The sequence below is a fragment of the Balearica regulorum genome, chromosome 5 (assembly GCF_011004875.1).
Source record: "Balearica regulorum gibbericeps isolate bBalReg1 chromosome 5, bBalReg1.pri, whole genome shotgun sequence".
NCBI lineage: Eukaryota > Metazoa > Chordata > Aves > Gruiformes > Gruidae > Balearica > Balearica regulorum.
In genome coordinates this window covers 11940527-11966365 of record NC_046188.1, presented here as the reverse complement: position 1 = coordinate 11966365, position 25839 = coordinate 11940527, and the positions used below count along the sequence as shown (strand labels likewise).

The 25839-nt window shown below is 48.6% G+C and overlaps 1 protein-coding gene across 3 annotated transcripts in view; it reads left to right on the top strand.

The window, feature by feature from the left end:
• Positions 1-13481, top strand: part of EXOC3L4 (exocyst complex component 3 like 4) — a 28694-nt gene extending 15213 nt beyond the window's left edge. The window contains exons 8-13 of one of the 3 annotated variants that reach the window (XM_075753486.1): positions 470-565; positions 2724-2838; positions 4874-4996; positions 5660-5812; positions 6734-6855; positions 8942-13481. In XM_075753486.1, the coding sequence (XP_075609601.1) occupies positions 470-565; positions 2724-2838; positions 4874-4996; positions 5660-5812; positions 6734-6855; positions 8942-9104 (772 nt within the window). In that variant the 3' untranslated portion in view covers positions 9105-13481. Of the gene's footprint in view, positions 1-469; positions 2684-2723; positions 2839-4873; positions 4997-5659; positions 5813-6733; positions 6856-8941 lie in introns of those variants that run through there. The other 2 variants (XM_075753487.1, XM_075753488.1) reach the window with 2 other exon arrangements.
• Positions 13482-25839: the final 12358 nt, after the last annotated feature.

Here is a 25839-nt window from a genome sequence, read left to right as displayed (position 1 = left end):
AACACACCATGCTGAGCTTACGGGTAGGAAATGTAGGTGTGCTGCCCCGTTCCTGTTCACCTTCTGTTGTAAAATCAGCCCTGAGGTAAATCCTTTCCTTGTGTACTTAAGAGGGCACATATTATATTGCCCCAAAAGTCAATGAAATGAAGGACCAGACTAATAAGCCTGAGTACCATGGCCGTAATTAATCCCTCAGCATGAGGAAAAGTCAGAGATTTGGCATGCCAAGATCCCTGGCACCTCTCCAGAAGTGCTGCGTACCCGCTCAGGCGAGCGCATCCGAAACCCCTAATTATCTGCCATCTATTCCCCGCAACTGCACACGCATGTTACGGCAGCTAGAAAAAGCATGTCCACATACAGGTTGGGCCAGCCATCGGTGTCTCCTGACATCGCTGTGTACACAGAAGATGAGCCATCCTCGGTCCCCCTGCAGTTAGCGTTACCTGTGTGTCTTCTCCCGCAGGTTCAGGGAGGAGTTCGTGGCATGGAGCACTGCCCAGGACAGCCCCATCTTTACACCCTATTTTGCTGCCTACATCAACAGCTTCCACGACTTGGTGTAAGTTGGCTCCCCCTGAGCCAAGCCACAGCGTTGCTGGGGTCCAGGAGGGCGGCAGCATCCAGAAAGGAAAGAACAAGGCTCCTTGGGGTGCCCCGCTGGGTGCTCAACCTTCAGCCCTTCCTCACCTCACGGGGTGATGTTGCCCAAGAGATGCCAATAAAAGTCACAAGGGTGAAGAGGCAGAAACAGGGATGGATCCAGTGCTTGCGTGAAAGCTTTAAACTCATTTTCAGCCCATCTTTTTCAGCCTCAGAGGAGGGGTTTTTTTCATTTTTTGTTCTGGAGGTTAGCATTACAAACCCAGCAACATGGTCTGAAGGCTGCTTTTGGCACTAGGCTAGAGGAAATTCTGTGAAAGCACTCAACCTGCAAATAAACCCCTGCCATCAGTGCTGGCAGCAGGAACTTCTAGGGCTTTGCATGTGTTATGAATTAGTTATTTAAAGCCATGTGTTGAAAAGGCCTCTGGTGAACAGGTATGCCCACCAGCTCTGACTATCAAAGAGTGCTTCCCAGAAGTAGGATGGTGCCAGTCAGTGTGTGTCCCAGGGTCTGGTCCATCAGCCAGCGCTGTAGCACATGATGACCTTGCACTTTCCACCCCGCAGCTGCCCTCACGGCCACCGCAGCCCCCCAGTGCTGGTGCCATGGGGAACCGGGGCTGTTCCTACAGCACCTGCCCCAGTGGGACGGTCTGCAGCCATGCAGGGACACAGCCCATCAAGTCCCAGGGGCTCTTCAGCATCTGCAGTCATCCCTGCCATGCAGATGTGGTGCTTCAGAGGCCAACCCAGCCAACTAACACCTGGGGTCTGGCCACCAAAAAGCTTGGGTTGTTTTCTCCAGCCCATGCTGCTGCATCACTGCCTGGCACCGCCTGCGGCAGGGATGCTATACGCCAAATATTATTCAGAGGATGCAGAGGATTTCACGTTGCAGTGTCTCACAGGAGCCGACGGCTCCGGCCGTAGTGAGCGCTACCATCAGGATGTCTCTAGATGGCATGGTCGGTCCAGAAATGCTAACCTCACCAAGGAACTGGCTTTCTGTGCCTTCCGCCCCTGAGGAAAATTGCTCTCCCCTTCCCTGCTGGCGACTGGAGAGGTGGTGAGGGGAGAAGCCAGCCCCAGGCAGGGAGCTAGCAAGCATTTTTGGTGGTGGATTCGCTCAGCTGGGTTTATTCCTGAGTTGAGTTAAATATTCATCAACCTGGGTTGATGAGTTGCTGGGCAGAGGAAGGTGACCTAACAGCATGATTTTGTGGATGCTGGACCCAAACTTCAGGCGTTCAGCAGGAGTTACGGACCTGAGCCCCCAGCCTGGGGTGAGAGGGATGCTTTTAGGTGTTTTGTCGTCCTGCCTAGGCAGCCTCAGACATACAAACTAGCTAGAGGGCAGTGGCAGGAACCTGCCGCACTGTGGTCACAGCAGTGCATGTGGCATGTCCAGGGAAGCTTGGGGACCACTAGCATTTTGGTGGTGCTGCAACAGTTCCCCCCCCCCGGAGCATGTTACAGGGGGGCAGGCACAGAAAGCGAGACAAAAGTCAGGAGCTTGCAATGTCCCCAAAACCCACGCATACTGCTGGGGATTTCATTAACCTCTCAGAAGTTGTGGTTTCTTCCTCGTTAGTGTGAAACCTTGCAGAAGTATGCGCTGTTCCTTAGGAAATTCCAGATTTCTATTTCCACTGTCCCAGCCACTGCTGATGGATGCTGCGTGGGTCAAGTCAGCCAGGCTCTGGGGGAGGCAGGCTCAACAGCCTTCCCTTATCTGGCATTATTATTTACTTTTCTCTTACCCCATAAGCCCCTCAGTGCTCTCTCAGATACCTGGAGATCATTTAGCAGAAGTGTTGCTCATGTGAAAAAGTAACCAGCCTACGCAACTGCTTTGCATGGTTGAACTGTCCCGCCTGATGAGGAAATAGGTGGTTTTTTAAGCACGATTATTCAGTTGTGATTAATTTGCAGAATATAGGATTGTGAAAAAAGAGTCATTACTTTCACCCATTAACTGTTTCCAAGAGGAAGTACTAGATACACAAATTTATTTAAAAATAATGCCCAAGATGCCAATCTGGATAAAATGCTTAGGGCAGTGTAGTAGTTCACATTTTGACATTAACCCTTTGGTGGTATCTTTCTCTCTCTAGGTTGGGGCTAGAAACAGTATTTAAAGTCGAGACTGAGGAACTGCAGAAGATTTTGGCAGCTCTAACAGAGAACTTAAGGAACATTTTTTTAAATAAATTAAGAATAAAAACACAGGTAAGGGGATCTTGGCCACATTATTTCCTAAATATAAGGGGTATGTGCAGGACCACTGCAGTAGCTGAGGGCTATTGCCCTTCCCTTGTCTCACCAACTAGACCTCATTTTACAGCACATGACATTATGGTCTCTCCAAAATGCATTGTGCCTAACATTTGTAGAAATCCTCCTTAACCAAACTTCCAGCATCCTGGAAGTTTTTCACTATGAACAATGACACATTTGTCAAGCTGTTTACTTTAGTACAATGGTAACCAAAAGGAAAGGGTATTTAGTGGCTTCCAGCATCTCAGGCAAAGCAGCGGAGGAAACATTACCGATGATAGTGAAGCACCGAGGAAGTCAGCTGGACACAACCAATGGAACATTTTTCCTCCTATCAAAACACTTGGATTTTTCAGGACTTTGATTTACTCTTACTTATTCATAGATCTGCCATCATGGTCTGTTATCAGCCTCCTCAGACAGGACAGAATTCATTCTGGTAGAGGTGATTTTTCCAGGCTGTTTCCATGGCTAACAAAGACTGATTCTTTCAGTGTGAGGATGCTAAAGCTGTGGTATGAGCTGATAAAGCTTTGATATCAGCTTAACTTGTGTTAAGAGACCTAAAAGCCAATGTGCTGCAATGCAGTTTGTGTTTTCCAGGTGCTGTAGACAGGACTTTCTGGTCTCAGCCAGCTGGGGGTCCACTAACCCTAGCTGGTATAACAGGAGAGCTTTTCATCCCACCCCTTTTCACGCCTAATTCATTTCCTAAATCACCAAGCATAACTTTCAGAAACAAAGACAGTCATGCAACTGCTCCAATCTAAGCCAAGCCCGCCTGTCCAAGGGGACTTTCCAGTGACTGCAGAGCTTGTCTCGGAGCCTAAGGGGCAGGCGAGGACGGAGTCAAGCCAAGGCATTGAGCAAGAGAGCTGAAATGCCGTGAGAACTGAGAGCAGCTGAGGCAAAGCATTTCTAAACAGTCCTCCAGCAGGCTGGGAGCACAGCAGGAGGGCACAAGTGGGAGAAATAATTGGGAAGGAGATTGCTGGGAGTCTAAAGACAGAGATCCTGAGAGCTAAGAGGAGAAAAGTACAAAGGGCATGTGCCAGAGAAGGGATATTTGGAATTTGGCCTTTAGGGGAGTCTCTTCCAGGTGCCACCAGAAGCCTTTAGCAGATATTGCTGTGTTTCTATGCGGAGGCACGTTAGCTCTAGGGACCCAGTATGGGAAATAGCATGCTGGGGACACTTGGTCAGAGCACCTTGTACCCAGGACAGATAGGAAATGGTGCCATCACTCCTACTGACTACGAGGTATCAAGTTGGGGATGCTCCCAGCTGCTATTCCCTCACCACCACATCAGAGCAATGAGCAGAATGAAATTCCCAGTGAGACTTTGTGCAGACACGTGGGTCTGCAGGGAGTACAGAACCTGCAAGTGCAAAAGGAGCTTGATTTCCTTATGGAGAACGCTGGAGGGGTAAGGGATTACTGGGCTAATTTCCAACAGATTCACTACCAAGTGACTTGTCACGTCTATAGCTGGTGCAAACCCATATAACACTAGCATACATGGTTGCACGGCACAGCCTTTTTCTAGTAATGCCTGAGTTTCCTCTGATTAACATTCGCATCTGTTTCTTCATCCATACAGTAGGCATAAAAAATTATTTACCTAAAGAAATATAGCTGGTGGATTAGAAGGCAGCACAGAGCAATAAAATGAGGTGTCCCAAGTAAGCCGTTAATGCCAAAGCATCTCCTGCTCGGGGAGTGATGCTTCTCGTGGCTGCACTGGGGTGCCTACCCAGAAAGGGGAGATGTCGGCCTGAATTCCCTGGGGTGGAGAGAGAAACCCAGCCTGCTCCATGCTCCTGGTGCCTGCCTCCTGGTGTGTGTTTATGCAGAGTGGATGTGCCGTCAGCACTCTGTGCTTGTCAGTTCAAACCTCCCAAGCAGGCATACTGCTGAGTGCCTTTGGCTAGTGCATCAGCTAGTCTAAATATTGCCAGTCTCATCAGTCAGTTGGTCTTTTTTCAGCCACTCCTTAAGAAAATCCTGACCAATAACTGGATTTCAGCGACGGAAAGGCCAGACTCGCTGGCATCGGCAGTCTCACAGTTCTCCAAGCACCTGCAGCACATGAGGGAGCCCATGGGACAGGTAGGCGGCTGGTCCTTCACCCAGGCGCAGCGATGCCGTGGGGGTCCCACTGTCATTTGCGGGCTGTGATCTGACCTGCAGACTTCCCTCCAGTGGCTGGGGCTGTTTATAGCTGTGGGAACTGCTGATCCGGGGGAGTTCAGCTATTATCGTACTTCCACGTGAGAATAAGCAACATCTTTCCTTTCTGTAGTTTAAATACGGGAACTGAGTTCTTTAAAGAGAAACAAAAAGCTTTGGTGAACATTACTATTGAACCTTATAATTCCATGAGTCGCAGGCTTATTTGCTCCTTTGACATCTATGCAATTGTGAAATAAATGGCTAGGTGACAACAGCTCTATATTTAAAATCTGCAAGCACCATCAAAACCTACTTTTAGAACAATCCTAAATATCCCCCTTCACTACTGAGGAGCCAAACTGCCAACACAAAATCATGGGCACTGCCATTGCCCTGTACTGGAGCAATGGGCTGCGAGCTGCCAGCTCCCTTCAGCTCCCTTGCCTGGGCAGCATGTGCTGATGACTTGCTGCTTTTGTGTGTCTCCCCTAATCCCTTGGCTGCTGCTAAAGACCTGAGAGCTTCCCCTGCCCTCGCCCACTGCTGTGGCCTTGCATGGGAACCACAGAAAAACCATGAGGTTTGCTTTTTTTTAACCAGGAGCTTTTACGTCATGTTCATAAGTACATGGTGAGGGAATACGTCATGCAGGTCATCAAATCCAGACGGAAAATGAACAGGGAGACACGGCAGCAAGTGAGCAAAAAGATGAACCAGGAAGCCAGAATCCTTAATAATACACTCATTGATCAGGTATGTGAGTTCCCTCCTGGCATCCCCCAGCTGCCCCGTTCCCAGAGGTGCAATATCCCCACTTGGCTTCCTGGGGACCGAGGCAGCAGGCTGTCAAGGAGAGCAAACCTCAAGAAATGTAAAAGTGCTTAAAAGATAGCAAGGTGGTTACTGCAGGTTCATGGTGTGAACTTCCAGCCCAGCGGCTACTCTGCAGTAGTGGCTTGTGTGTGCTCAGCTGCCAGCTCGCCGATTGCAGTGCCTGGTGTTTTAACACACTCCCAGGCACATGGGCGCTTTGCATAGGGTGGTTCATGTGCTGTAGGATCACATTCATCCCATGGCAACTTCTTCCTGGGCCTATTCCTTTGGACCATGGGATGCATGTTGTCTCTGAAGGATCCCTACCCTTGGTACAGCTCACAGAGAGGAGTCCATTGAGAAAGTCCATCCAGGCATACAGTCTGCATACAGGAGGGTGATGGGGAGAAAACTGTGGCTGTTTGTGTGTTTTGTGACTAGGCAACATCAGTCTGGGATTTTCAGAGAAGCCAAAGTTGAATTCATTGGATTTTACCGAAACTCAGGTGTTGGGGGCACTAAATCCCACTGAGGCACATCCCTCTCAGAGATGAGGCACATGAAACTATTGGGCAGCAGAAGGTGAAGTCCTTCAGAAGGCAAGGACCACAGCCACAATGCCCTGCTCCGGGTCTGGCTCCTTGGGGTACTCATGAGCATTGGGGAGTGCAGACTCAGGTCCCAGCAGAGCTCCCAGGGGTGCCTTGCCATTGCCACCCAGTGCTGCCCCCTGTCCTGCCTGCAGCAGTACTGTCTGACCAGTAAAAGCAACCCGCTGCCATGCTCTGCGCTGCAGGTAAAAAGGCATTTTGCAGATGATGCGCTCCCCTCGGATGTCTCTGTATGCCTCCTTATTCACAGGGCTCTGACTCCGACTGGCTCGTTCCCGCCATACACCACATTGCCAGTATCATTGGGGAGAAGAAGAAAGACAATATCAAGGAGTACATCAAGGAGCTGTGTCAGGATTATCCAGATATCAGGTATGTGAAACGGCAGATGCCAGAACTGCTGGGCTCCATCCCAAACAGCACCAACCCACCCCGTGCATTGGCCAAGCTCTTCAGCTTCTCTTCTCTGCTGATTGCTACACATTAGAGGTCAAGGTGCCAGCAACAAGGGGAATCCCACCTTATTTTTCTTGATGGCTGTATCTTTTCTCTTTTTCCCATCTGCTGGATCTTATAATGCACACAAGTTACTTTGAAAGCCTTTTCAATAGAATTGAATGGAATTGAATTGAATTTCAGTTGGAAAAAGCCTACAACGATCATCTCGTCCAACTCTGACCACTTCAGGGCTGACCAAAAGTTAAACCATGTTATTAAGGGCATTATCCAAATGCCTCTTAAACACTGACAGGCTTGGGGCACTGACCACCTCTCTAGGAAGCCTGTTCCAGTGTTTGACCATTCTCTTGATAAAGAAATGCTTCCTAAAGTCTAAACCTCCCTTGACACTGCTTTGAACCATTCCCACACGTCCTATCCCTGGATACCATTTTATTGCTCCAAATGAACTTTGTTTCACTGTAAAGCTCCAGGTTGCTTTTCAGTGCGTGACCAGTATTAGCCCAGCTTGCCAATTTGCAGGCTCCAGCTTTAGAACAAATAGTTTGTCTCCCGTTCCCAGGCTCAGACCTCAAAGTGCAGCAGACACTGACATAGTTCAGCTGCAGTTTCTGAAAGGGCCTCGGCACAACCACTGAATTTTGGAATAAATTGCAAATTCTTTCTTTTGTAGTTTCCATTTGCTGTTCCAAAGCAGCATCTGCAAAATTTAAGGCTACTGGAAAAATAAACAAACAAAGTGACTGTTTGTGCATGGCTAAGTAGTTGCATACCAGATGTTACCTCCTCTTGTACAGCTCTTCTACCAATCATTGAGAAGGAATATTAGTGGCACAGCCTGCAAGAAAATCTATTTCATCAGAGTCATTTCAGAAAAAGACCAAAGGTTTTTGCACTGGGTTATAATTATTCCTGACGGATAATATTTATACAGTCAAAGTAAACCATAAATTTAACAAATTGTTCAGAACACTGAAGTGGACCCTCAAACATTCAGGAAAAAATGCCATTAAATCTATTTCCCTCTTCCCAAAACTAAAGCTTAACATTTTACATAAGTATATTTAAAATTACTGTGTCAGATATGCTTTGGGCTTATCTGTGTAAGGAAATTCAAGACGTGAACTTGAAAAAGAATAATTGTTTCTGACTAATTTCCTAAGTGAACACACCCAGCCTAAAAAAAAAAAAAAAAAGGGTGGGGGGGCTTAATCCCAGTGGCTAGGTTAAGCTGATGAAGGAGGCAGTGCCCATTCTGGGAAGGATGGGGGAGGTAAGTGATGGCTGGTCAGGCTTAGCTATTTGAAAACTATTTTACAGGCAGAAAAGCCATTTACAAGGCTGTGATTTGTGGTACTTTTTCATCATTACCCTTAGACCCAAGCCAGGTTTTGAGGCTTGTCCACTTGGTTCATCTGTTTCCTGGTTTTCCATTATTGAGTAATACTATTTTTAACAATTAAGTTTGGAAAATGAGGCAGAACCTGCTGGAGCTGCATTGCTTCCTGTTCAAGTCTCTGTTAATTCTTCCCCTGAGCTCTCAGAGACGTTGCTGAATTTGTATATACCGAGATTACTGGAACAGGGTATGTTTCCAAGTTGGCTTCCCTATCTGTAATCTAATTAGTGCCTGTCAGCTTTCTAAATATTAGCACTTCCATTACTCAGCTCAAAATAATCATTAAATAAAAGGTCTGCAGCCTCTCAGGAAAACTTGCAAAAGACGTCACATGTCTGTGGAGACAGAGGAGGAAATTCCCCGAAGCACCAGCAGCAGGAGGGGGTCCCACCAGTGCAGGGTGGTAGGAGCTGATGCTCACTGGCTCGGTACCTCTGGAGGCTGCGGACCCTCGTCCTGGTGGCTCCTGCAGTGTGGGGAGGGGACTTTCCCCAGCACTTTGCCACGGTCTCGCTCTGTCTCTGGCATGGTTGTTGGTTGCTTACCTCTGGGCTGGTTTTGCTTGCCAGGACTGAGAGAGGTGTTGTTTGGTTTCTGCAGGAAGGAGCACATCCTGGCAGTCCTCGCGCTCCGGGGACTGTGGTGCACCACAAGAGCGGCAATTTTTCGGCAATGTCATGGTGTGCTGGAGAGCCCTGATGGTGGAGAGGGCAGCACACTCTTTGCTGAAATGGATGCCCCAGTGATCATCAGCTGCTTCTGAAACAGAACCAAATCAGCAGTCAGCATCCTCCCTCCTCCTACACTGCGTCTATGGCATGATCCAAAATCTGCTACCCTGCCTCGCTCCTCTGCAAACACAACTTTTTCACTGCTGTGGTAAAAGGAGTAGTTTTCTGAACTTGCTACCCCGAGTTCAAAAACCAAAGGCAACAGACATGCCAAGACACTGACCTCCTGCAAGAGCTCCTGGGCAGCAACTCCAGCCCAGGCACTGCATCCACCCCGTGTTCAATACACATTTTACTGCTAGGCAGCTGCTCTGTTGTTTGGTCCAAGATTGAGTCTCTTTTCAGAGAACAGGAGAAAACCAAAAGGAGTTGACTCAGAGCTATATTAAGGCTTGGACTGTGCATTGCATAATTTTGCAGCAGCAGAGCAAGAGCCTCCTTTGTAATTAGTGTCCCTGAGCAACCGAGGGGCAGAGCTTGGGCAGGGATGTGGTAGCACCCAAGTCTTATTTCCTCCCCTGTGAACCAGCTGGCCAAACTGGCATGACACAGAGTTGGTGATGCTGTGACTTGATGCCACAGACCACTACCTGCCTGAGTGGGAAAGCCTTGGGGGGTAACCAAACCCCACAGCTGGGACATGCAGCTCATGGACCACTCTGCACTCCAGGATGGGCCCTGTGGCCCTTCTGGTGTTTCAGCAGATTTTCCTCACTCACAGTTGGCCTTGCAAAGCTCATGTTGGACTGAAGACCTATTCATGCCATCACACCCTCTCTGTGTGGGCAGACATGTCTGGATCAGACGTGCCATGTGGGGGGAGGCTCCAAGTCTTCCTTGCCGCAGGGAAAAGGGCCACCATGCCCCTAGACCATTTTCTTGTATGTTCCAACATATTTTAACAAATCTGGTACAATCTGACTGCAGTATGAAACCTAATGTGATGTGGACAGGCATAGCACTACAGATCAGATGCTCATCTGGTGTAAACCAGCATCACCCCATCGGTGGGCGTGGGCCACCACCAGTGGAAGTCCGTGAGGGAGCTAAAGCATTACATCCAGCATCTGCAGAGGAAACTAAAAGAGACATCCAGCAGCCTACGGCCGTACAAATCTGATTTTATTTAATCCAATTTATCCTTTAGGTTGTCCTCCACAGGAATTAATCCAAGACTCTGTACAGAGACATGTTTAGGATTGATCAATTAATGTGATAGATGTGGACATGGCAGAGCCTTGAACATTAATTTGTCTGTGGCAGAGCTTAGAGCATCAGCAGTGAGCCTCTTTTGTTCCCTTTGCTCCAGTTTGCACCAGTATAAATTTCAGCCCACATGAGCAGCAGGCGCTGGTGACAGGCCAAGGGAGCTGCTCTGATGGATATGAAATACAGAGTGCACCTTTAATTTGCAATCATCATATGAAAAATTTTCTAAGTTAGATTTTCTACCTCCACAGTCAAGATGAGGTACTTTTCTAAAGATGGTTTTGAAAAATCAGGTATAGATTGAGAGCTTGAGGTAGAAAATTCTGAGAGGAATTTTCTGCCCTGCATCATTCTTCTGTACAGCTCATGACTATTCCTGCAAATCCTTGGCTTGGTGACTCTCTGTATTTGCTATGGAGAAGCAGAAGTGAAACATCATCTGCATCTCCCGTTATGTGTGCAGAGCTCAGGAACACTTTGGAGCTTCCCTTCCCTCTCCTGGGGACATGGTGCAAGCAGAGAGCCCTGGATTAAACCCCCCCATGAGTGTGTGAGCTACATCCCCCATCCCAGCAGAGAGGAGGGGCATCAGCACTGAGAGATTTACATTTGATGTTAAAAGCATTGACTAAGTGGGGAAGATAAAAAGGGGATTTCAAGTTTTGCATCCTCAGTCTGAGACATCTAAGACTGGATTTTCAGAGAAGTGCAGGATTTGAGGCACTAAAGCCTCAGCGGGAGTTTTTGTGCATCAGAAATTTCCCTCTGCCCTGTGTGCACCTCTGATCCAAGCACCTCATGCAAGGCATCTGCAGCACAGAAATTTTCCCGAGTGCATTAAATGTATACTGGGTTTTCAATCTTATTATTTTACCAGCAGTCTCTCCACAGAGCAGCTGCCTTTCCTCAGGCCCCAGCTGCCTGGCCCTGGTATTAGATAAGGTGTTCGGCTTCTGTTTTCTAATAAAAGCAAGTTGCTACCCTGAAGTCATGGAAGAAAGCTGGGCATGATGGCCTGCCTTTTGTCACAGCCTCTCCTGGGACACCTGGATCCTGCAGCCTGGCATCCTGTGAGCCAGGGGCAGGAGCACAGCCTGCTTCCTGCGGGAACTGCTGCTCTCCTGCTGCTTGCTCTTGAGCAAACCAGTTTAAGGTTAATCCCATTACGGCGAGACTATGGTTCAGTCCCTGTCCTGCCCCCATAGCTACGCAAGCAGAGGGAGCTCCAGGGTGGGTGGGGAGCAGGGGTCCCCGCGCCAAGCAGGAGGATGCTCAGTCTGGGCTGCGAGAGCAGATCCTGGAGACTCCTGAGCGAGGAGATAGAAAGGGCTGCGCTCTCCGAAATGAGCTGCTGCTCTCCAGCTGTCTTCTGTGAAACACCCGGTGTTCATTAGGATCATATTTCACATTCCAATAAAAGAGGAGAAAGGCCTCCCAGGGATTTTGTTGTGGAATATGTTGCTTTTGTAGGAGAGTGCCAAGGAGCTCACTTATTACCCTGTTAACTCCCTCTGCTTGTTGTTTCCCTGTGGTTTCCACCGTCAGCCCTATTCCTACCCCAGCCCACAGTTACATTCCCCGCTGGAAGACACAGCTGGCTGTTACCCTGGAGGGACCAAGCTACCCAGTGCAGATACATCCTCCAGTGAATAAGGCTTCCTTAAAAGTATCCAACTAAATGGAGGAGCCAAGCTCTCGACAGATTTAGCTTCTCAGGGGTGAATGCTGCATTTCAGCGGGGGGGGGGGGGGTGTCTGGTACAGCTCACAGCACTGTGTGGGTGGTGACAGATATTTTTTGTTTGTTTCAGAGGTCTCTGCTGTTTCACAAGACTGTTTGTTTCTGGTTTGGGGTGAAAAGCAGCGTTTCCAGTACTCTCTGTCCAAGGGAACAGTGCCTGCAGCCAGGGTGGACCGTGGGCTGCGGTTTGCCATCCGAGACCAGCTTTTGGGTGCCATCATTTCAGCAATTTTGCTCGGTGAAATTGCCCTTTCTTGGCAGGGATGCGCAAAACAGGCTCACTCCAAGCAAGAAAGGAACAATACCAAGACACTGCAGTGAAAGCACAGGAGGCTGTCCCTGAGCTGAGCATCCTAATCAAGTGGTCAGAATATTCCAGAAAAAGCCTTTTAATCCAGCAGCACTATAATGTTTATCTCCCTGCCGTGCTGTATCTTTCAGCAAAGAGCTCTCCATTGGGTTAAAATATTAAGGATATTCAGTGAGAAGTGGGTTGCAATATTACGTCCACTTTACGAGCTGGGCAATGTGGCGTGACCACCCAGCAAACACGGCTGGAAAGAAAAGAGGTGTCAGGATGTTATTATCTCAGAGGTGGCTGAAAAGTAAAGCTGTATTAGTTTTAGGCTTAACTACTTCAGTAATTACATATTACAGGTCTCCAACGTACAGGTGTTTAGCAAATATTTCTCTTCTGTATTTTGCATATATCTCCATGAAATCTTGCTGTGGTTGGATTTAACTGCCCCAAAGCCAGATGTTTCAGTTCTCCGGGCACTGGGCAGATACAGGAGTGCTCTGCTCAGCATCACTGTGCACTTCCATCCCTAAAGGACATTTTTATGTAATACTACCAATGATGACATAACATTAGCACTGGGATTGGTCCATGTCTCCCATAAAACCCGTGCAAGAGATCAGTCAGATTGCTGGAGCATTTGTTGAACACAGCATGTTTAAACTATTACAAAAATAAGGCAGTATTGGGAAAAGGTAAAGACTGATGTAAATTAATGCGTGGCAAAAATGGATTAAGATTATCTTTTAAAGAACTTCAAGAACTTCCTCTAGTCCCACAACCACATAACTATTTGCCTGAGAGGACTGAGCAAACTTGAACTTTGCTTCCCTGTATTCATCCCTGTCACCCACAGCACTGCAAGTAGTCTCTAGTACTCGTCCAATGTGATACTCTCTATTTATATTTGTAAATTCCTATCAAGTTGTATTGGGTCTGGCTGAGATGGAGTTAATTGTCCCCAGAGCAGCCCTCACAGTGCTGTGCCGTGTATTGGTAGCTAGCAAGGTGTTGGTAACACACCAGGGTTTGGGTACTACTGAGCAGTGCTGGCACACATCAAGGCTGTCTCTCCAACATTTCTTCCCCCTCCTCAGCAGCAGGCTGGGGGTGGGCAAGATCTTGGGAGGGGACACAGCCAGGACAGCTGACCCAAACTGACCAAAGGGATATTCCATACCATATGGCGTCATACTCAGCAATAAAAAGCTAAGAGATAGGGGGAGGAATGGAGGGGAGGGCATTCAGTTTTTTAAAGTGTTTGTCTTCTGGAGCAAGCGCTCTGTGTGCTGAAGCCCCACTTCCCGGGAAGTGGCCGGACATGGCCTGCTGATGGGAAGTAGAGAATAATCTTTTATTTTCTTGCTTTGCTTCCACACATGGCCTTTTGCTTTTGCTACATTAAACTGCCTTTATCTTGACCCATGAGTTTGGGGTTGATTTTTCTCCATCTTATTTTTCTCCCCTCCCTGTCCTGCTGAGGAGGGGAGTGATAGAGTGGCTTGGTGGGCACCTGGTGTCCAGCCAAGGTTAAACCACCACACAAGTCATTCAAATACATTATCCCAGAAAAGGAGTAACACGTAAAGCAGAGAAAACTCCAGGAAAAGGCTGTTGTAGTATTTTTGCCATCTTGATACTACTTAAGTGAGATTCTCAAAATGCCTGTGTCAGGCTTTCTCTGTTACCTGCTAAATAAGGCAGAAAAAAGTGAATGGCAGATCAAAGATGAGCACCTAAGTCCCAAGATGTCTGATCAGGCATAGTTTATGTTTAGCCATGCATGAAATTGGGCCTGGCAGCACGAGTAGGTCTGTAACACAAGAGCTCCACAACAAGGATGGAGCTGGGAAGCTGCCATGGGCTTCATTATAGGATGCAGGATAATGCCTTGGGTCCCAGGACTGTGGGGAGATTGGCATCAGGCGAGACAGAACTGCTTTTTTGTGAACAGTGTTACACAAGTACAGAAAAAGCAAATCAAGCCAGAAGGCAGAATGGGGTGGTTATACAGCTTGCCAAGCCATCCCCCTGGCTGCACTCAGCCCCTAGAAAGGGGCTGGCAAACTGCAGCTGGGAGAAAGATGCTGATAATCAGAAGAAAGCTCAGAAAACAGGAATGATCTTGCAAACTGCATCCCCAGGGAAAGAGAAGTTTGCTTAATATTTGTCAGTGCAGAGCAGGGGCCTTCAACTTTTTTTCTGTCCATGGACTAAAAAAGTACTTCCAGGGAAGGCACAGAGCACAGACACAATGATCATCTTCCAATCAGTAAAAAAGTGCTGCAGAAGGGAAGGAATAAGCTCCTCTCCATTTTCTGTAGGGGGTCAGGCATAGAGAAACAAGCTTCTGCTCCAGCAAGTAGATGCGAGTTAGATGCAGCAAAACCACCACTAGTGCTGCCAGGGCTGATGCGTGGCATCTGTACCATCAGTGGCATTTAGCAGCAGGCCAGGCAGATACCTGCAAGAGATGCGCTGGCATGGCTGGTCCTGCTCTGCGATGGGGACAGATGTGCTGAGTCCCTTTCAGCATGTCCACACACAGACACAGGAGCAGGAGTGCGTCGGTGACCTGAGCCACCAGGCTGATAACATGTAGTGATGCGGATGCTGTGGCTCTCTAGGGCCATAGTGATGCAAGGGACCATGGGGCCATAAGCAGCCCCAAGGGACTGTTCTACTTTCAGATGCTGACCTACAATGAGGAGCTGCATCCTCAGTGGCCCACAGTGCCAGCGGTAAGAACAAGACCAGGGAGTTCTTGCTTTCACATGCACCCATCCATCAGCGCTTACTGCTGACACTTATCATGAGTAATCCCAGAATTGAAATTAAAGGAAATCAAAGTAATCATAAAAGTCTGGCATCCTGAGCAAGGCACAAAATACTGGGGATCATTTCCTGAGTGAGGGAGAGCACAATTTTACAATACTTTTTCCAAAACTCAGGAAAAAATATTTCCTGAAGGAACTGTGCTATGAACAGAAGCTTGTTGAGTAGATAAGAGGCAATCATGGAATAAATCATCAGGGATTCACTAAGAGGAGCAAGGCCAAAAAAGCTGGTGGGTTTTCTCTCCAAAATCATGTCACTTGCACACGTGGACCGTCATCTTCCCCTCACAGCGCAAGAATGCATTACGCATGCTTTCATCTTGAGAGCCCTCTAAGCAAATGGGCCTTGAGCCCTCCAAAACACTAGCGAAAGCCCACAGTGCCTCTTTGCCTCAGTGATCTCAAGGCTGAATCCACTCGGCTCATGTTCTTGCTAAGCAGCCATTAGTCACCCTCCAAAACAAAGACCATTCCCCGGGATGATGTGTGTACTGCCTTCAAGGAAACACACAGAGAGAAATAACAGCCCAAAGGGCCAGGCTCAATTTGCCCATGATAAGAAGTTCTCCCAGCAAGCTCAAGGAGGAGATGTTATTTGGAAGCACAATTGTTTGCGGCTGCTGGAGGATGGATGAGGCACTGTGCTGACTCAGGAGACCTTGTTCTGGATCTGATGAACTGGTTCCTGGTGGACTAGGGTGAGGGGTGAAGGGGAGACAGTGGAGTGCAGGGAAGGGAAGCACCAAGAAATGGTTTGTGCTCGTCCCGTACATCTCCTGCCCACGACTTGGTCTGCAGCCCAGCCCTCCACCTACCTCTGCCCAGCAGGAGGTGATGGCCCCTGAAAAGGTAATGGAGAATGAGGGACCCACATAGCTCTGGTCCTACAACCCCTCCTATCTCAGGAGTGCCTCTGGCCCTAAGAGTGGATGTGCAGCCTTGTGGCATTGCATGGGAAATGCCTCTCTCTAAGTCTGTTTTGTCTGAAAAAACAACTCTTTTTTTTCCTTTTTTGTTAACCATATGACTTTTGTTCATTTCTTCACTACCAAACAGCTCAAAGCCAAATTCAGCCATGGCACAAGAAAAAATAGATCCATGGGATTGTATCAAGTTGTGGCCTAAATTTCAACCCAATTATTCTGTGTAAGGAAAAAAAAAAAAAACCACCCTTGAGAAGATCCTGCCCTGGCCAGGATCTCAGAGCAGCTGCGGCACCCTCGCAGGCTGGGCATGTCCTTGGCATGGTGTCACTCGGCGTTGCGGCGAAGGCTGCATAGACCACGGCAAGACAGCCCTTCCCGGGCAGCCCCCATGGCGGAGTCCCACATGTGACGTTTCAGTGCTGCCCACGGGGAGGGGGGCTGAACCTGAACACACCATTTCCTCTGCTTTTGGCCACAACCCTTGGGTCTGTGATTTCTTATTTATTTCCATCAAAATGCCTTTTGCAAATGCTTAAATACTGAAACAGCTCAAAGTTGTCTCTTCTGAGTGAATTAATAAAAGAAAAAAGAATTTGTTTGGCTTGCAGCAGGGCAGAATTACTTGAATGGATGCCTAATTTTGCTCTAGAGCAAAACATCCAGAACAGGAGAAAATCTTATCTAAACTGCCTACAGGCAGGCAGCAAAACTCACAGCAATATTGTTCCATTTCCTAGAGTTATTCACAATCTCTTGCAAACAACAACTGCTCTTTCTCCACAATTGGTTAACCTTGGACCTTGGTGTGTGGATTTAGATGCCATTGTTTTAGTCACGACACAAAAAATGAATTGCATTATTGCTGTTACAGCTCTGTTTCTCGGAAAATACTTGCATGGAGTGTACCAAACAGAATCCTCAAAGGAACATCCTCTTCCACAGTTATTAAAAAAATGAACTTTAGTACTATATGTAACAGCCCTTATATAAGCCCTCTTACAAGTGAAGCTGCTTCTTTCTAATGCAGGCAGATACAAGCCTGGAGGGGTGAAAAGTGCACACGCAGGGCTTACCTTTAAATACTGCATCCAAAACACTGCCTTTACATAGGCATTGCAATACTGGTTTTCGTATCCATCACTCATCTTTACTGCTTTTCCTCTGTTCTCCTTAGGGGATGTTAGAAATACTGTGACAATCTCATCCCAGTGCTGGAGTGGTTTAGGAAGGATCCGCGTCTAGCTGCTGCGCTGTTGGGACAACTCCCAGGAGAGAAAATATGTACAAAGCACCTTACCCAGCCCAGCGGACAGGGGGAGGCAAAGAAAAATGTTATCGTCCTGAAGAGCCAGCAGGAGTCCTCAGATGTTTTCTGAGGAAAGAGGAATATTTTATTGCACGGTCAGTGGGAATTTCAGTCCTCAGGAGATCTGTAAATCTCATTCAGGAATATGCCGCTATTTATGAAGAGATAAAGAGCCTCTCTGTACTGCCAGTAAATTCAATAGCAAAAACTCTGTTGATTTCAACAGTGCAGGATAAGTGATGAGTTCCTTACTGAGTCAGAGGGTTTGAACACAGGCTGTTGAGTTCCCACAGCCACTTGGATTTCCCCTGGAAACTTCCTTCTGTGCCACTCACCAAGTCTGTATGTGTTTGGACACATGAGGATAAGCCAGCAGGAGAGAGCCCGGGAACAGCAATGGGCAAACCTTGAGGACCCAAAAGGAAGTTCAAAACAGAAGAACTTCTTGGCATTTCAAGACCTTGGTTTTCAAGACCTCAAAAAGAAGTACTGCTTTTGCAGTTTCCTACGTTCCCCCCCCCCCAGTACTTTCCACTGTGCGGTGAACGGGGAGTTTATGGGTGGCCTTTCCTGCCAGGCAAAAAGAGATGCCCCAGGGCAGCGAGTCCTGGGGCAGGGATGGTACCTGGGCTGGAGGCAAACAACTGCAGTGAAAAGACATCCAGATTAGTCCCAACAGGTCTAAACACGATGCTGCTCCCATCACAAGGGCCAGCTGGGATTTGGTAGCATCCAGTGACCTTTGGTATCACTGTTGCATTCCCTGATCTAAAATTAGACCTCTCACCCCCTGCACACAAGCTGTGTGCCAGCCCGAGCACAGCCTTGGTGTCTGGGGAGGACCCAGGAGCTGAGCGCCAGCGAGGACAGGCATGCACCAGCCCCAGCTTTTAAACACGGATGGGCACATTTCTCCCATACCCGTGGGCAGCAGGTATTCGAGCAGCTCCTCCGACACGGCTGAAGCAGCTCTGGCTGCTGCAGAGTGGTTTTGGCAGTGCCAGGGTTCAGCTGGCAGCGGCAAGGTTTGTTTTGCGGCAGCTGTTGAAGGTCACTTGACTTATAGGCAGCCTAGTGCAAGTGTTAGTCTTGAGCTTGGTTTTGTATTCAGGACCTGACACTGCAGAGCAGGCATGTCAGGACCAGGAGATGGGCAACCCAGCCCTGCGCTGAGCAGCACAGCTGTGCTATCACATCTGGGAGCACCGAACCACATCGCGGAGAGCGCGGATGTCCCATGCTGCCCAGGATGTGGCTTTTGCACCATTTCTTGTAGCTTAACTGGTGAGGCAGCTCCTATTTGCCTTCCCTCAGCCCCTGGCTGCCCTGATTTCTGAGGGCATCTGAGTCAAAAGTGGCCTCATCTTAGTGGCCCCTTTTTAATGCAAGAGCACTGTGAGAAAAGCAGCGTGCATCTTGTAAGCGCACACACACACACTTGTCTAGCTTTACAGAGAGCTGGTCCTTGGGTGCTCACGCTGCCCCTGCCAAGGGCATTAGGAAGCTGTAAACAGAGATGCAGTGTTATATAAAGAAGCAAGAGTAAGCTGCAGAAAATAAGGAAGAACTATGAGGTAGCAAGTGCTGGAGTACCTTAAAAATAGGATGATAAAACCAACAGTGCTTTCTGTTAGAGGATCTCTGAGGCTTCTCCAAAGCAGCAGTGTTTCTCAAAACTTCTGTGGTATGGGCAGATGTGGCACCCTCCCCCCTTCCGATTGCCCCAGCCCAGAGCTCTCGTAGATCCACTCCAAGTGCCTCATTCAGCGCCTTCCCAGACCCAAACCCCGTGCTGTGACCCCCCAACATTACGCTCATTTCCTGAGGGCAGCGGGATGTCATGAAGCGTAAGTTCCCACTGTTGTGGGAGTCAGTTGTGCTGAGATGACTGGACTTCCACACTGGGAAAAAGCACTTGTAGTTTATTTCAGGCAAAGAGGAAAAAGCTACGCCCTCCCTTAGCACCCGCTGCTCCTCCCCAAGTCACTGTGCAGCAGATGTTAAGGATGTCTGTCAGTCTGCAAGCAGCTCCAAACACAGGGACAATATCACTACCTCCATTTCATGGGGGAGGCGATTTGTCTCAGGCTACAAAGCCACTTGGCCAAAGGTCCAGGGATAGCAAGCTGAGAATGTCTGGCTGCAGGGGCTGTTAGGACAAGGGGACCTCACTTCCAACACAGGATGTCTCCTGCTTGCTGTGAACATGTCAGGGACAGCTGGGCCCAGCCAGAAACCTCCGATATGGACTCCTCCTCCAATCTCCATGTCAGGGGGAGGGTGGCAGAACAACCTCAAAAATGCACACCTCCCTCACACAACCATCAGGGTGAAGGTGCCAGAGTAGCCTCAGAGACGGATGCCTCCTCCACCAGAAATATCATGGTGAAGGTGTCATCAACCTCAGCTATGGACCACTCCTCAAGCAGAAATATCAGGGTGGGGATGCAGACCATACTTGCATATAAGCCCTTCCTTTGCTGAAGATTTAGGACATTCCTGTCAGATTTTAATTCCTAGTTCATTACTCAGACACGTAGGATATTTGATGCCAGTAGAAACCAAAATCAGGAAAGCTCTGTATGGTTAGTTCAGTTCAGATGTGACTGGAGAGGGCAAAACTATCACCGTGTGAGGTTTGTATCTCTGGTAGCAAAGTTCTCAAAAGGGGGTTCACACTTTTGAAGCTATCAAATCACAGCTTTGCTGCAGATCAAACCTCCAACACCAACCTCCCTCGAATAGACCTGGGTAAAAACATGCATATTCACCATTTGGGGAGGAAGAGAAGGGAGCCAGAACTATGAGTGAAGGATGAAGATACACTGCTGCGTGGCTGTTGCTGCTGAACGTCGTTGGTGAAAGTTGTCCTGGACTTTCAAGTCTAGATTCAGCAAAACCTGAGCAGATCAATGTTCTCAGCATAAGGGCAGGCTTTTGCCTGCGGCAACAGGCTCCCTGTTGAAAAGGACAAAGGATTTTGCGGGAGAAAAACAACTCTTTGCATGTGAGAACACTAGTTTGGGTGAGTTCTTCAATACTTAAAAAATATTCCGTATTGTTTGGCATTAAGGTGTTGAGTTTAGGTGTTGCTTTTGACCAGTAAGATATTACTAGATGTGACCATCTTGATGGTTCCCTTTAACCTCAGACTGAGCTATCACAGACACAAGGGAAGAGTCTGCCCCTCACCTACTGCAAAACACACCCCACACAAGGAGTTCTTTAGAAAAGGTCATGAGTAGGCTTCAAAGACAGCAGAAATCTGTCCCTTGGTGTGTTTCTGTGACCATCTTGAAAGCCAAGAAATGTTGTACTTAAAACCATATAACTTAACACATGTCTACAGGCAAAGAAGTCATTGCAAATGCATTATTATCAAAGGTATTATCAAGGCCACAAATGAAAACAAAGTTGGGCCAGGGAGGTAGTTCATTAAATAAAAGGAAAAATGAGAGGTTACATCCTGTCATCTCACAGAGGGTGTCTCAGACTTGCTAGAAACAACAGTCCCATCAGCCTGAAAGGTTTCACACTTGTGTCCCAGGAGGCACTCTCCACTCACCCATTGAACCTGGTCCCTGAGACAGCTAGAAGATGTCCAGTTAGCTGCAGCCTAGAAGGTTCTCAGTTCATTGACACATAGAGAAACTGCAAGAGGAAACAAAACTTCATCCTAGTGATTTTGGGTATTGTCCAGGAGAAGAACTCCTAGGTCCTCCATCTTTGCGCACCACTACTTATTCACATCTTTTACATGAAGCAGTCATCACCCGTCACGGGAACTTTTCCCACAGTGGTTAGTATTGCATGACACAATCTGCATGGTTAACTCAGGTTCCCTCACGTCCCATTTCCCATGCTCTGTTCCTGCCACTCACATCTACCCTATTCCTATGCTATAAGGCCAATATTTGGGTATATCATGACAGCTTTTCTAAGCCTGGTTGCTGATGGAGAAAAAGAACTCTATTTTCCATTACTTGCAGTCATCATGAATACTAGAGAGGAAGACACCTCAATCAATCAGAACATATTTTGGTGAGCGCATCATCCAAGCAATCCTTTTATGACCTGAGTGGCCTGACTTAAAATGCACAACGGTCTTGAGAGCTGGATCCATCTCCTCTAGACCTCCCACCAGTCACCAGCTGCTTTGCCTCAGCTGCTGAGCAGTGACAGTGCCTTTTGAGCCAGTAAGTTCCTCTTCAGTTTAGTGACCTGCCATGTCCCTCCACTCAGAGAGAGGAGCTGTGGCCCCTCACAACCTATCTGCCATTCCTCTGGCCTGCAGATCTGAGTCAGTCTACAGAATTCAAACTTTCAGCCCTTTTTCTGACCCCAAACTTTATAAACTTCTGGAGAGAGCCAGATAAATGTGGCTGGTGTGACCTCTCGGTCTGTTATCCCACATACCCCAAATCCTTCTCTGTTACCTGTTTGCACATGCCCCCACTTCTATCAAAATATCCTTCAGTGAGCAGAAATAAAAGAGGTTTTTCTGTGCACAGGAGCAGTGAAGCAACCAGCTACGAGCAGCGCAGGGCACAGCAGATGTGGTCCCCATCACGTGCTCCTTCATGTGCCTCCCCCAGCACTGCAGGGAGGTCAGCCACCATGGTGGCATCCTTCCCTGACCCCCTCCCCAAGCTGCTGCACACCCCATCCCCATGGAAAAGCTGCTGGACATTACCTGACCCTGGTTTTCCAGTTCAACCCCACACAGAGTATTTTCTGACTCTCTCAAGCTCTACCTCAGGCAGCTGTACTTGGGCTTGGTCCCCAAATCCCCAGCAGAGGGTGACAGGGTGGTGCCTGCTCACCCAGAGGGCTGCTGCCACCCACCTGCATCCAGACCTGCTGCTTTCCTAGCACTGAAACATGCACAGCTGGAATTACTTAGGAAAAATGAGTTAAGCTCATGGAAAATTCCACAGGAAAACTAATAGTTCCCCTGTCATGTAATAAAGGTAATTAAAACAAGCTTGAAAAAAATCTCAAATACAGTTCAATGAATAAGCATATTGAATTAATGAATTCCAGGAAGAAAACCTTTACCCTCATAACAATCTGCTTCTTGACACACCTTTAGCTGGCAATGAAGAATAACAGCTCTTCAGCATGCTGAAAGAGGAAATTAAAACTTTGCTTCAAAATTAATCTCCTTATTAACACCTCTTGCTTATAGTCTCTTCATTTTTACAGGTAAGAAAAATCTTTCATTGTCTAGTGCAAAGGATTCACCATTCTTTTTTAGTAGAGACACATCCCTTTGTAGGCTATTGGATATTAGGACTGCTAGTGAGAAAGTCTTCGATTCTCAGTATAGAAGAGGTGAACGATCCCACGCAAGTTCACCATTCAAATTCAAGGAAGCATCTGCAAAATTAAGTTACAAATCTCTGAAGTACGCCTTGCTTTTAAGTGTAGGTTGCAGCTGAGAAATATATCGTGTATATTATGGAAGTTAAGCATAAAACCCCAGATTTCTCAAAATCACAGACTTAAGATAGCTTCTTAGCTAGCATAAACTATAAACACAGACTATCAGTGTAGCCCTATGCAATACCTTCTGAGTTGTTACACAGCACAGAAGAATTCCCGTGCAGCACTAGAATATGTGCAGCCTGGTATAACTTGGTATAGCTTTCCCATACTGCTTGCTGCAGGAGTCTCCTACAGTCAAGGCCTCCTGTGTTAACCTGGGGATGAGACATTGGTCTCATAAAACAGTAGCACTGCTGCTGAGCCAAATGCAAAGACCTCTTGAATATTTAAAGAGAGGTTTCAGTGGGTCTGAGACAGGTGTCTCAGCCACTTACCCCTGCGGATTTGTGGCACACCTGCGGAGAGACACCCCTGCATCCTGCAGAGATGACGTAACTGAGGACATGAGAAGCAAACCAGTCCCAGAGTCCTCCCTGCACCCAGAACTGCATCCTCTACTGTCAGGCAGCCACAAACGCTGCCTGCTCAGCCATGCCCATACCTACGTGTGTGTGTAATCCCTAGTGCCTCCCAGGAACCACGTCCCTTTGCCTCCTGCACAAAAGGGTCATTGAATGCAGCACCAAGCTCACCTCCAGCTGCACCATGCTGCCCCAAAACTGGCTGTAACTGCAGATGGCAAACCTTCCATCTCCCCTTCACATTGCCATTGGAGGAGGTGATGAAGCACAGAGACAGTTACTGCACTTCAGGGCCAAATCTCACACCATTTCATGTTTCCAATGATTTTCAGACTGATGTGGTACCCAGCATTTCTGTCCTGTGATGATGGTTGTTTCTGGCCATTGGTTGTCAAGCAGCTAGAGGACCCAACCCTAGGGCAGTTCCAGAGAAGGACCCTCCGCCAAGGTCAGCCACAGGCTGGCCTGAGATGAATCAGTGTTTTCCAGAGCCCGGAGGTCATGGGTTTGCCCGTCAGGGCAGCCACTCTGCTTCTGTTTCCTGTTTTGGCAGACATTGTTGGGGGCGGGGGGGGGGGGGGGGGGGGGGGGGGGGGTTGCCCTGCTATCATGGTCTTTTGAGAGAGAGAGTCCCAGAGAGTAAAGCAACAGGATGCCTGCCAAAAGGCATGGACCGGGAGAAGCATCTGCTCTAGGGCACCATGCCCACTCAGCCAGGCACCTTCTTCCCTTCTTCCAGCACTAACATTGGCCCCAGACTACATCAGCTGCTGGGGGATGCCCCCATGCTGGGTCTGCATAGCCCCCACGAAGCTTGTGCTGCTTCGGCAGCACCATGAAAGCTCACAGTTCACACTCAGCTTTAAGTCTCTGGACTATTTTTTTGCACTTTGCATTAGACCACAGCTATCAGATGATTGTGCTGGTTTTGGCTGGGACAGAGTTCATTTTCTTCACAGTAGCTGGTATGGGGCTGTGGTCTGGATTTGTGCTGAAAACAGTGTTGGTAACACAGGGATGTTTTAGTCACTGCTGAGCAGTGCTTACACAGAGCCAAGGCCTTTGCTGCTCCTCACCCCACCCCACCAGTGAGTAGGCTGGGGGTGCACAAGGAGTTGGGAGGGGACACAGCCGGGACAGCTGACCCCAATGACCAAAGGGATATTCCATACCATATAGTGTCACGCTCAGCATATAAAGCTGAGAGGAGGAACAAGGGGATGTTCAGAGTGATGACATTTGTCTTCCCAAGCCACCGTTACACATGATGGAGCCCTGCTTTCCTGGAGATGGCTGAACACACCTCCCTGCTGATGGGAAGTGGGGAATGAATTCCTGGTTTTGCTTTGCTTGCATGCACAGCTTTTTCTTTACCTATTAACCTGTCTTTATCTCAACCCACAAGTTTTCTCACTTTTACTCCTCTGATTCTCTCCCCCATCCCACTGGGGGTGAGTGAGCAAGTGGCTGCGTGGTGCTTAGCTGTCAGCTGGAGCAAAACCACAACACAGATACAAACCAGAAAATGTCCCAGGTACAGTAACCAGCTGCCTGCCCCACTCCCTGCCCCACAGCAGCTTTCCAGGCAAGGAAAGAGGAGGTAGGCTTTGCAGGACCACAATATTTTGATTTTCTGCCTGCAGGGCAGCTGCTTCAGCCCAGATCTCACCCACTCTTCTGGGTACAGAAGATGCTCCACATTGAGACTATCTAGGCAGTGGGCAGCACAGCCCTATCAGCTTGTCAGGACCCTCTGCAATGCTCCCCCCACCCCACTCCCCCCCCCAGCCATTGCTGTCACCCAGCTGTGCCTTGGCCATCTTCCAGCCATCCCTTGCCATGGCAGCACACATGCTTCCCCAGTGTTACGGGCTCCCCACACCTCCACGGCCAGGAATGTGGGTGCCTAGGAAACCAGGGACAGAAATCAGGAAGGCAAATGTCCCTTCTGCAAGTGTAAGATACAGGTTCAGAGGCTTTGGGGTGAGGAGGGAAGCCTGTGCCTTCCAGTCCCTAGGCAGGGACTCCACCCACTGCACTGAAGCTGCTTGATGATATTAATGTCTCCTGGGAGCACTGCTCTGGGGAAGGCATTTCACCTTGGGCATGATGCAGGACCCGGATATGGCAGGCTGTGCTTTCAAGCACGCACCTCATCCCTGCCAGCCTGCCCATGGCAATGCCCTGCCGAGGGAGCAGAGCTTTTGGAGGCACCTGCTCCATCCCTAATGGTGGGTTTCCAAGCCCGCAATGGGTCACATCATATACACAAACCCCTGGGGCAGTAAGACCAGGGTGCCCCATGCGCCAGTCCATCAGGACGCGTCACTGGGGCTCAGTTCCTCTGCAGGAACCAACCTGGGGCAGATGCCACCACCACCCGGACCAGCCATCCCCCCCACTCCGCGGGGACTTCTCCCCCGTCGGAGGGGATTTCTCGTTTGCCTTTAGCTCGAACCCATTTTTCGGAGGGGCGGCGCAGCCGGAGTTTCCCAGCCACCGGCCTCCCTACGCGCCCGGGTCTCCGCCTCCGCGCCCTCCC